This window comes from Perognathus longimembris, chromosome 16 (genome assembly GCF_023159225.1).
Source record: "Perognathus longimembris pacificus isolate PPM17 chromosome 16, ASM2315922v1, whole genome shotgun sequence".
Taxonomy (NCBI): domain Eukaryota; kingdom Metazoa; phylum Chordata; class Mammalia; order Rodentia; family Heteromyidae; genus Perognathus; species Perognathus longimembris.
Genome location: NC_063176.1, coordinates 21,950,543 through 21,962,487, shown reverse-complemented (window position 1 = coordinate 21,962,487; position 11,945 = coordinate 21,950,543). Strand labels below are relative to the sequence as shown.

General features: G+C 49.7%; 1 protein-coding gene across 1 annotated transcript; it reads left to right on the top strand.

Annotated features, from left to right (window-relative positions):
• Positions 1 to 619: 619 nt before the first annotated feature.
• Positions 620 to 4,179, top strand: Prdm8 (PR/SET domain 8). The gene is made up of 3 exons (XM_048364638.1): positions 620 to 905; positions 1,940 to 2,171; positions 2,552 to 4,179. Exons 1-3 carry the CDS (start codon positions 687 to 689, stop codon positions 4,177 to 4,179), a joined length of 2,079 nt encoding a protein of 692 aa, XP_048220595.1. The 5' UTR covers positions 620 to 686.
• The last annotated feature ends 7,766 nt before the right edge of the window (positions 4,180 to 11,945 follow it).

Genomic DNA, 11,945 nt, shown 5'->3' with positions numbered 1-11,945 from the left:
TAACAAGGTAACTGGGATTCAACCTCATCCATAAATAAGCATGTCGAAGAAAAAATAATTACCTCTGCTTGCTGCTTTTAATTAAAGCCTCAGAGGGACAGTGTTGGATTATGGTAATGAGCAGACATACGTCCCTTCTTGTAGGCTGCAGAGAAAGGTTAGCTGACACAGAATTAGTAGCCCTGACACCCCACTTGAAATCCATTCGATATGCTCCACTGTCTCTGCCTGCTTGCTAATGCTGCTTCCCTCTTAGGAAGAAAGGGGGAAAATCAGCTTCCAGGCACCCAGTTCAATACACAAGAGTAACAGAGCTTTTCCCTAGGGGCAAGAAGTATTTTTCTGTAGTCAGAAAAGTCTATATTTGCTGGGCAAAATATCTCCTTAACTTTTTCTCCCCAAAGCACACTCCACCTATTCCCAAGCGAATGCAAAAATAAGCTAGTCTTTCTAAATGCATTCTTCCTAGCCATCAAAGGGCTTCTGATCATTTAAAGAGAAAGGAAAAATACTTCTAAAATGGGCCTGTTTAAACCATGTCAGACTAATTTACTTTATTTGTTTAGAAAAAGAGCTACGGGAATGTGTGAAAAGCATGTCTGATCATTGAAATGTTCTGCCTGTGGTTGTCGCGGTGAAGGCAAGAGTGTAACTCGCTTCCCTGTCTTGTGTGTCTGTCTCCAGCGATGGAGGATTCGGGAATCCAGCGAGGCATCTGGGACGGAGATGCCAAGGCTGTGCAACAATGTCTAACAGATATTTTTACCAGTGTGTACACAACCTGCGACATCCCTGAGAATGCTATATTCGGCCCCTGTGTTCTCAGTCACACTTCTCTGTATGACAGCATAGCTTTCATAGCTCTCAAGTCTACCGACAAGAGAACAGTACCCTATATCTTCCGGGTAAGTATCGGCCAGAGTAGTAGAGGCAAATGGGGATAATATCTTGTTGAAAACCGATTAAGAACCATTTTAATGACAGGTGCAGAGAGTCATTGGAGACAAAAAAAAATGCAAGCAGTTCCAGCATATATGCCAAAAATTTGCGAAAAGTTAAAAAAGTATACTTAAATTGTAATAGATTACAACTGTAAAAGAAAATCATTAAACTAGATGGAATTGTACTGGTTGTTGTGGAATAACTGACCATTTGATTTGGAATGCTGAAAATGTACTAAAGAGTGCCTGAGACGGGTTTCGTCTTGGTGATCAAGACTTTTTGCACTATAAGGGAGATTTCACTGGGATGTGGTTATTGGTATATCAAGCAGTTCCTGTAACTACTTTTTAAAAAGTATTAGTTATGTTACATTCCAATGTACGAGGCCTCTTTCTAAATTTTAGTTTCTTCAGTAACATTAGCTAGTGCCTACAGTTTGTATTTAAGTAAAAAATGTACTTGTTTTGACAGTAAAGTATCAATAAACCCACCAGTTTGAATTTGAGGCTACCTGGCCTCTTGCTCCCTATTCTTTCTCTACAGAAGAAAACATTTTTAACGGTTCAAACTAAAATTAGAGAGATGGGAGGGATTCAATGGTTTCTATGAACTCCACTTGCTTTTAACTTCTGAAACAAAATTCTCCTTAGTTTCGTAATGTGTGATAGTTTTGGAGTAAATTCTGAAGAGGCTAATGCTAATCTGCATTGCAAGAGGAAATGTTGCTCAATTCTTACGCGAATAGTATATAAAAATGAGGTCATAAACGATCTATCGAATGGCTACAATGTCTCAATGGATAGTTATCTTGCCTACTAGTTACAAACACGGGCACATGTCACAACGTGGGCTGGTTTGACTCTTGGAAGGTTGGCCTCAGCTAATTCTTTGCAAAGCCTTTAGAAATGGTCGTCCCTCCGGTGGCTTCCATTTCTCACGTGGCTCTCCTTTCTCCCTCCCTTTCTTCTTGTCTTCTTCCTTGGGTTTTCAACTATAGGTAGACACCTCAGCTGCAAATGGCTCCTCGGAAGGTCTCATGTGGCTTCGACTGGTCCAATCAGCCAGAGACAAGGAAGAGCAGAACCTGGAAGCGTATATCAAAAACGGACAGCTGTTTTACCGCTCTCTCCGCAGGATTGCCAAAGATGAGGAGTTACTAGTTTGGTACGGGAAAGAACTGACTGAGTTACTCTTGCTCTGCCCCTCTAGATCCCACAGCAAAATGAATGGTAGGTTGGCTCAAGACTTACACGTGGGCCCCTGGCTAGCTGGGGAGAGGTTCGCAGAGAGGTAGGGGTTCGCCCTCGAGCCTTGGCCGGCGCGCCTGGCTAGCCTTTAGCATTTCCTAGGAAGCGTCTGAGATGGAAAGCTTCGCATAGGAAGCTTCCAGGACAGACAGGTGAGGATAAGTTGGGGCTCACTTGTCTCGATTACGTTGCTCCCCTAAAGCAGGAGGGAAGCCTGAGGTCAGATCGCATAGGATACTCTCTTCTCAGGCACTCAGATTCTGAGAGAGCCAGGAGGATGTGTGGAAGGGGATGCAGGCGAAGTGGCCCGGGCACGTCGCTGAGTAATCGTGGTGTGCGTGTGTGTGGTGTTTGCTAAGCAGGGTCGTCCCCTTACACGTGCCTGGACTGCAGCCAACGTTTCCAGTTTGAGTTCCCTTACGTGGCGCATCTGCGTTTCCGCTGCCCCAAGAGGCTTCCCAGCGGCGACCTGAGTCCCCCGGACGAGCAAGGCGGCGGCCTGGGCACCAAGGACCACGGGGGCGGCGGCAAAGAGCAGCAGCAGCCGCCGCCGCAGCAGCCCCCGGAGGCGTCGCTGGGCCCCAAGTTCTGCAAAGCCGGCCCCATCCACCACTACCCGGCCCCGTCCCCGGAGAGCAGCGCCCCGGCCGCCAATGCCGGCGGCGCCAGCGCCAAGCCGTCCACGGACTTCCACAACCTCGCCCGGGAACTGGAGAACTCGCGCGGAGGCAGCAGCAGCTGCTCCCCGGCGCAGAGCCTCGGCAGCGGCGGCGCCGGCCACCAGGAGGCGGAGCTGAGTCCCGACGGCATCGCCGCGGGCGGCGGCGGCAAAGGGAAGAGGAAGTTCGCGGAGGAGGCCGCGGAGGGGGGCGGCGGCTCGGGGGTCGTGGGGGGCCGGGCCCGCTTTGCCGAGCGGCCCCTGCCGGCCTCCAAGGAGGACTTGGTGTGCACCCCGCAGCAGTACCGCGCGTCGGGCAGCTACTTCGGTCTGGAAGAGAACGGTCGCCTGTTCGCGCCTCCCAGCCCCGAGACGGGCGAGGCCAAGCGCAGCGCCTTCGTGGAGGTGAAGAAGGCGGCGCGCCCCGGCGGGCTGCAGCCGGACGACGTCTCCGCCGACGGCGGGGGCCCTGCGGCCGAGGACAAGGACGCCGGCGGCGGCGGCGGCGGCGTCTCCTCCGCGCCCGCCACTGCGTCCCCCGCGGGCACCGAGAAGCTGCTGGCCCCGCGCCCCGGTGGCCCTTGCCCGGCCTTGCCCAGCCGGCTGGAAGGCGGCAGTCCCGCGCGGGGCAGCGCCTTCACGTCGGTGCCGCAGCTGGGCGGCTCGGGCGGCGGCGCGGCCGGGGGCGGGGCGGGCGCGGGGAGCGCGGGAGGCGCGGCCGGCGGCCAGGGCGCGGGGTCGGACGAGCGCAAAAGCGCCTTCTCGCAGCCCGCGCGCTCCTTCTCGCAGCTGTCCCCGCTGGTCCTGGGCCAGAAGCTGGGTGCGCTGGAGCCGTGCCACCCGGGCGACGGCGTGGGGCCCACCAGACTCTACCCCGCCGCCGCCGATCCCCTGGCCGTGAAGCTGCAGGGGGCGGCGGAGCTGAACGGGGGCTGCGGGGCCCTGCCGAGCGGCGGGGGCGGCCTGCCCAAGCAGAGCCCCTTCCTCTACGCCACCGCCTTCTGGCCCAAGAGCTCGGCGGCCGCGGCGGCGGCGGCGGCGGCGGCGGCGGCCGCGGGGCCCCTGCAGCTGCAGCTGCCCTCGGCGCTCACCCTGCTGCCGCCCTCCTTCACCTCGCTGTGTCTGCCCGCGCAGAACTGGTGTGCCAAGTGCAACGCCTCCTTCCGCATGACCTCCGACCTGGTGTACCACATGAGATCGCACCACAAAAAGGAGTACGCCATGGAGCCCTTGGTGAAGCGGCGGCGAGAGGAGAAACTCAAGTGCCCCATTTGCAACGAGTCCTTCAGGGAGCGTCACCACCTCTCCAGGCACATGACCTCGCACAATTGACCCGGAAAGGACCCCGACCCCCCCCCCCACCCTCTGACCCTAAGCTTTCCTGTGCTCACACAGCACACTCGAGCCACCTGCAGGAACAAACGCGCGAGGACCCACCCATCGCTCCCTTCAACTAGACACATTCCTGCACACTTACACACCTGTGCCCCTCCTTCCCAGGAACCTTCTCATTCAAATGTTTACCCGGGACACACACACACACACACACACACACACACACACACACACGTCAGGAAAGTGGATTTTTGATTGGGTGGGTTGTTTGAGGGGAGTTTTCCTTTGAATGCACGCATTTTCACTTTCCCAAAAGCAAAGGTACATTTTAAAAAATGTCATATATTGCAACATATTGATGCATTTGTCATACGTTTCTACTTAAATTATTAAGCACTTAACGGTTTAGATGTAATAATTCTATGTAAGGGGAAATTTTATTTTAGATATAAAGTCACAGAGGAGGGTGAGATGCTTTGTGCATTTCTCAACGACAGCTTGTGTTCTTATAAAAATGAGCAAAACGAATAAAAAGGGTGGGGGTGGCCATTCAATGTGAAGTTCCCAGGGGAAAGTGCATGTATCATGAAATGATTATGGACTTCAGTGGAGAATGTCATCAATATGTAAATATGTATTTCCTTTTAATACAAAGTGTAATTTTGTGTCAGTGACATGGAGTCTGAATAGTTATGTGTTTCTTTTATCCCTGGAAAGATTTATTAAACTTTATAGTTTATCCGGGTATGTTGGATGCTTTCACAATAAATGACTATTTTCTGCAAAACAATTACTTGGAAAGTTTTTAACATTTCTTTTTGGAGTTAAGTGCTACACTTTGAGCAGACAAAATTTATTATTTTTTGTGCGTCCCAGGGAGGGAAAGATAGTAGAAGAGAGCACCTCTACTTAGATTTACTTACTATAATCTGATTTTCAGTCTAAAAGTTTTGATTATCAGTTGGAAAATATCAGGAAGTGTTGATCTTCGCTATTTCATTTTTGAATAAGCCAACATCAATAACAGAGGGGTTCATTCTGATAATTGTGTAAGATGCATACAATACACTTCCTCTGTTGTATTCCCAGACCCTAACTTGTCCCTTTTCAGTGTTTGGTGATTGCATTTTGCTGTTTTCAGATATACTACACGTTCTTAGTTTTCACCACCTTTTCCTTTCCCCCTCCCCTTTTATATCTTTTATATTCACTCATCATCATTATCATTTTAGGTCTAGAGACCACAAACAAGGTAAAATATGTGTACTTTACTTTTGAGTTTGCTTTGTCTCATTCAACATGGTGACTCACCCACTTCCCCATGAATGACATAATTTCATTTTATTTATCAGTACTCCATGATGTATTTGCATGTATTCATCATCAACTCATTGGTTGTTGGCCACCTCTGATGACTTCTCAGTCTGGCTATTTCTTGTGAACAGAGCTGTACAATATGGGGTGTGTAGGTATCTCACTTACATGATTTATATTCCTTAATTTATGTATGCCCAAGGATGTGTGCTCAAGTGGAATGGTGGGATCATAAATCACAGACATCTAGACAAACCACCTGTCATGTAACTTGTCACTAGGGTGTCAGTATTCTTTTCAGCAGTAGGATACTTCCCATCTCAAACACGGCCAGAGAAAAATGGCTTTTAGGCTTGCATCTGGGAGGCTAGGTGAAAAGACCACTTTAGGTTCCAGTGATGAAGCTGACACGGACTTCCATGGCAACCATCTAGCATTCTATCAGCCAGTAAGAGATTCACTAGAGATTTCTCCTGAACCAAGTTTTTATCATAATCCTGGTATTTCAGGGCTCAATTTTTCTTCTAAAGTCTAACACACACACACACACACACACACACACACACACACACTTTCTCAAAAATACTACAGAGAAAAGTTACCTGGCAACTTTTCTCCTCTACCCATTCCTCTTCTTGTGGAAACCACTCTGTCTTCTTCACGAACGGCCCAAAGTTTAAACTGACTATAGATGTGTATGTATATGTGGTGAATACTGTACTACTAGTAGCAATATATGGTAAATACTAGACTACTAGACATAAAACTAATGTCCAGTATTGCCTTAGGTGTTAGGGACTGATCCTTGTAGCCGTGGGAACTCTGTGATCACTCTACAGATGCCTGCCTGAGGAACCCTGCACTGGTTTTGCTCTCTTAAGAGTGAGATTTCCCATTCTCTCAGCCTTCTTCATGTTCTGTTGACATTCCCCTCAATCTGATATTTGTGAGAAGGTCTAAAACAGGACATTTACTCAATATCTCATCACAGTCTTTTCAATGATTTCCGAAAGGATTTATAAACCTTCATTATTTTAAGAGCACCAGAAGACCAGTTATGATTAGAGTAGGAAATAGGTGTAGACTAGGTGCAGGGCAAAGAGATCTACTGTGTGTGTGACTAAAGTTAGTGAAAACAGCAATGAACTTCCTTGGGGTAACCCAACTTCTAGTGTGATATTTCTTTGAGGCCTGGTTTCTCCGTTTTCCTGATTGCCCCTCTCTGCCCCAGCAAGGACTGGCAAGAGCAGCGCCGAATTCAGTTCTGACACTGCTGCTCTGGATGAGTGTGGCTGTGCCTCCTTGCTGAAGTCATTTGGCCTCCTCCTCCTGGGCTTCCTCATGCAGCAGAGGCGAGGCTCATTCTACCAGGCTTGCCTCACTTCTGCCTTGGAAGACTTGCCAGTTTCTAATGAGCTAAACAACTGAACTTGTAGAAGCTTTCTAGAGAAAGACCAAGATTATTAGTTAAGTAGAAAAATTACCATGGCAGGAAGTGATGAAGATATTTAGGTGGGGCAAATGAAAGATGGCACTTAAAAGATTCTTAAATCACAAGACCTGAAGGGCAGACTAAACTGTCTATGCCCAGAAGAGTAGTGGATTTCTGGAGCAAAACTATGAAAAACAAACAGGTTGTCCCAGCATCTAACTTAAAGGGGGGGAAAAGCCAACCTTAAATGTCCTTTTCTTCTCTAACTGATATTTCTGGACACTCCTTTTCAGTCTCAATATCTGTTCGGCCTTTAAACTTGGTCTCTGGAAAGATAAGCACACACTGCTTTTTGAGGGGGGCTTCCTTTCCCCACCCCACCCCCATGATGGCTATAAAACTTAAGTTTGCAGACACAGCCTCTGCTGCGGGGGTTTCTTTTGAGTATTCACTAATGTTAAGACAGTAGAGCCTCCGCTGAGTTATTGCACACAAGATCCAAATAGAGGTAATCATGGCAGATACTTCAGGACAGGGTATCTGCCCTGCTGATCGATGTGCCCAGTGAGGCGATCTTGGCGAGAGGTACTAAGGGAAGGATGCCCAGAGCTAGTTTTACCCTAAGCCAAGACAAACTCAGGAATGTTTTATTTTTATGCGGCATTTTCAAGCTTTCAGCTGTACTATGATTCTCGGCATTTTCAAGCTTTCAGCTTTCTTGTCCCTGAACCTTCCCAGAAAGGGGATTTTAGTGTTCTACCACCCAGCCTGTCTCCCCGGCAAGCTGAGGTCGCAGATCAAGGCTGTGGCTTGAATATTTGCACACAGCTGTGCGGAGATCAAGTTCACAGGCTCGTGAGGGCACCCGGACAAGCTGCTCCCACAAACTCCCCCTCCAGGAGGCCAGAGCCACCGATACAAGCTGAAGGCCTGAACATCAGAAAAGCCGGTCCTCGAGCCAACCAGTTGCTTCCCGGGCTTCGGTGGTGTGGCGGCCGGTGGAAGAACGCCGGGAACTGACTCCGCTTCGCAGGTCTGCGAACTCTAGGCGGGCTCCGGCGCGGATCCACAGCCCCTCTCTTCAAGCAAGCGATAGTAGAGAGCGGCCTTTCTTTCCCGGGCTGAGCTTGCAGCCCGTCGCCTGCGCAAACAGGCGCGGAAGGGGCGCGCACCACCCGCAGCGCTGCAGAGTTCAAGGGCCCCGGAAATCACACGCAGAAGTCATCCTGGATGAGAAGCTTCCCGAGATCCCAGCAGCGCAGCCGCGCAGCCCTCACCCACCCCGGGCCCCCCGAGGTGGTCCCCGGACGGCGAGGCCTGCGTGTGGCCGCCGGTGTGGCGCGGGGACGAAGCTCCGAGGTGTGGGCCCCGCCGGCAGCTGCGGCCTTTGGGAAGGGGTCGGGGTGGCCAGACTCCCTCCGCCTGCCCTCGCGACCCTGCGGCGAGCTGACTGTGAAACTCCCCTCCACGCAGCGTGAATTCCGCAGCGGGGAAGTTGACCTGGCCCTGGGAAATCCTGCCGAGAGGCGTCGGAAACACGCAGCTCAGAGCGTCAGCTGGCTCCCTCCCCGATCCCGGGCAGCCTCCCCGCGCTCAGGGCCTCCGCCAGGTCGCCGCGGCCTCCCTCGCCAGCGCCGCAGGCTCGGGTGGAGGCGCCGGGCGCGCCGCTGGCTGCCGTGGGGAGCTGAGCGCGACCGCGGCGCGGCGGCCCCGCACCGCCCAGCCCCGCGCCGCCCAGCCCCGCACCGCCCAGCCCGGGGCCGCCCAGCCCCGCGCCGCCCAGCCCCGCGCCGCCCAGCCCCGCACCGCCCAGCCCGGGGCCGCCCAGCCCCGCGCCGCTCAGCCCCGCACCTCCCAGCCCAGGGCCGCCCAGCCCCGCGCCGCCCAGCGCCCGCCAGCGTCCGCCCGTGGCAGTCAGCTGTCCTCTCGGTATTCCGTCCCCGCGCGAGCCCAACTTCTGGAAGGACATGCGCTCATCCTCTGGTGTCTCCTGCGTTCTGTGTCCTCGCCTCTCCCCCCTCATTTCCACAGCCTTGCTGCCTTTTAAGGCCACGTGGAGCTTTTGGATTCTTCCTGCGGCTTTACGAGCAAAGTTCTCCGGGTGACTTTCCTCCACCGAGGTGGGACAGAGGCTCCCAGGGCGGCGCCTCCGGCAGCCCGCCCCGAAACTGCGCTGCCGCCAGTGAGCCCGCGTCTCAGCACCCCGGGATTCGAGGGGGAAAGCCAGCGCCTACCCCTCCCTTCCCCCACCCGTCTCTTTCTCTCCCATTCTCTCTCTCTCTCTCTCTCTCTCTCTCTCTCTCTCTCTCTCTCTCTCTCTCTCTCTCTCTCTCTCTCTCACTCTCACACACACACACTCACACACACACACACACACACACACACTCTTCTGCTCTTCTGAATGTCTCCCCCAGTTTGAAATTGTTTTCTACCTTTGGAGGAAACAGAACACTGAGCCTGCACAGAGTGAAGGAAGAAAAAAAAGGAGGGGGGGGGGTCGTCACCTCCTTTCCTCTTCTGAAAGGATCTTCATAGAGGGGAGAGTCCCCGAGTGTTGAGATGGTTTGAAACCTGTCTTGGCTGGTGGGCCTGAAGATGGCTGCCATCTTGTGTAAGGAACGCGGTTGGCCCTGAGGAGGGGACTCTTGGCCTTGCTGCAACCTAGCTCTCTTCCACCTTGCACTGAGGACTTAGAACTCTTTAGAAACACACCTATTCTCCAGAACTATGGGGTAAAGGAACCGAAGAAAAGCTCTTTTAAATTCCTAGTTCTAGATCTCTAGGGACAGAGGACAACATGGCATAGGTATCTTGCTTGCAATGACTGGTTATGTTTGTTATTATTTATTTTATGACTTCGCAAGTTATGTGTGTAGTAGAATATTTGCTCATGCATCCACTTGTGGATGCATATGCAAATTTATAAAGGCAATATGTGTGTGTAAATATATAGAGACAAGTATGTATATATGCTCTATACAGATTCATATGTACAAACATCATATACATATACACACATGTGTGTGCGCATACTCTGACACTAATCTGGCAGAACATCTTCGTGATTTTCCTTTATTGACTTTAAATCTCACAACTTACCCAATAAGAAAGCTACTGGGGACCTCACAACATCACATTTTAGCAGTCATCCTGGAACAAAAAAAAAAAGTTAGATGTAAGTATGCAAGAGAAAGATTACTAGCTCTGCCAGAAGTGGTGCTATGGCTCCCGTGGTAGTGTGCTAGCTAGCCTTGAGCAAAAAGAACCCAGGGACAGTGCTCAGGCCCTGAGTTCAAGCCCCAGGACTGGCAAAAAAAAAAAAAAAAGGAAAGAACAATATCTCTTCAACCAGGATTGTGCTCCAAATTCTGTGGCCTTTCTGTCTGTGCTTTTCTGTTTTCTTTATTTGAACATGTGACTAACACCACCTATAGGCTTGCCAGTGTCTTGAAAGGCCAATACAATTGTATATCATTTTTTCCCCTGTCATTATGAATGGCTCATTGAAGAGGTGGTGCTTTCAGCCTCACCTTCCTTAGGTCGTGAGGAAGCCCAGCACTGCAGTGAGAAATGCTGTATGGCTTTGACTCCTTTGTAACAATGCACACCTATTTTCAGCCTGAAGTGAGAGTAGTATTCGGTTTGATGGCGTGCATGTGTATGTAACTACTTGGGACTTCTTCCATATCTAAAGCTTACAGGAATCACTATTATAAAAAGATCTGAAACATAAAATCAAGCAAGCCTGTAAGTCATTTGCCTATATAAAGTTTTAATTGGCTGAGCTTCAATGATCCTAACTTGTAAGAGTAGTTATTTCTAACTATTTAAAAACTATAAACCCACATGATGTTGAAGATAAAAGGACTCTTAGAGGCATCCTAGCTGCAACTGCCCTGTTATAGAAGAGATAGTCAAAATGCAGAAGAGCAACTCAATGCCCTTCCTGGGTACTATATAATAAATAGCACCTTGCTTAAAAAGCTACACTGTGCTACCCCCCTGGCTCCCTCTGCAGATCCTGGTGACTGCTGTTAGATAGCCACCATCAGTTAAAATTAAAATAATCCAAAGGGACTCATGATGCCAGATCAAGATTTTAGTGTTTTTAAATAGAGTTACTTATAACGGATTCCTTTGTCATTAATAACTTTACAATGTTCCTTTACAATGGAGATTTGAAGAATTTATAGCATATCTCTTCTTTCCAAATTCATAGGGGAAACTATTGAAATCCTTCATGCAGGTGAAGATTTGAGTGGTGTAACTCCTTTCAAAAACTATTTTACAGTTTAACAAAACGGAATACCAGGAAGCTGGAACATTGCGTGTGTGTGTGTGTGTGTGTGTGTGTGTGAAGTCATGGGAAGAGGGTCGGAAAATGGAGAGGAAAAGTGGGCAAATGCAGTCATAATATTCAATATACTCATGAAAATGAAATCAGGGAGTTGAGAAGAGGGGGGAGAATTACAAAAGGAGTGTAATATCAGTACAATGATCAAGATTGATCGTACTCATAAATGGACATATTGAATTGAAATTTCTTTGTACAACCACTTGAAGATAATAAAAAATAAATTTTAAAAGATCTGTTATCTATCAAGGAATAACATGTATAGCCTCAAAGGATGAGACTTGTTAGGGAAAAAAAAATCTTCACTAATAGAAACAAATTTCCAGTGTCTATTCACTTTTCTTCTGTAAAATGTCTCCCTACTGATTGCAAGTCTTTCCATTCTTCTTTGTGTCTTTTTTTTTTTTTTTTTTTGGCCAGTCCTGGGCCTTGGATTCAGGGCCTGAGCACTGTCCCTGGCTTCTTCCCGCTCAAGGCTAGCACTCTGCCACTTGAGCCACAGCGCCACTTCTGGCCGTTTTCTGTATATGTGGTGCTGGGGAATCGAACCTAGGGCCTCGTGTATCCGAGGCAGGCACTCTTGCCACTAGGCTATATCCCCAGCCCCTTCTTTGTGTCTTTTTCAAGAGGAATAAACAACAACAACAACAAATAAAAATGCTC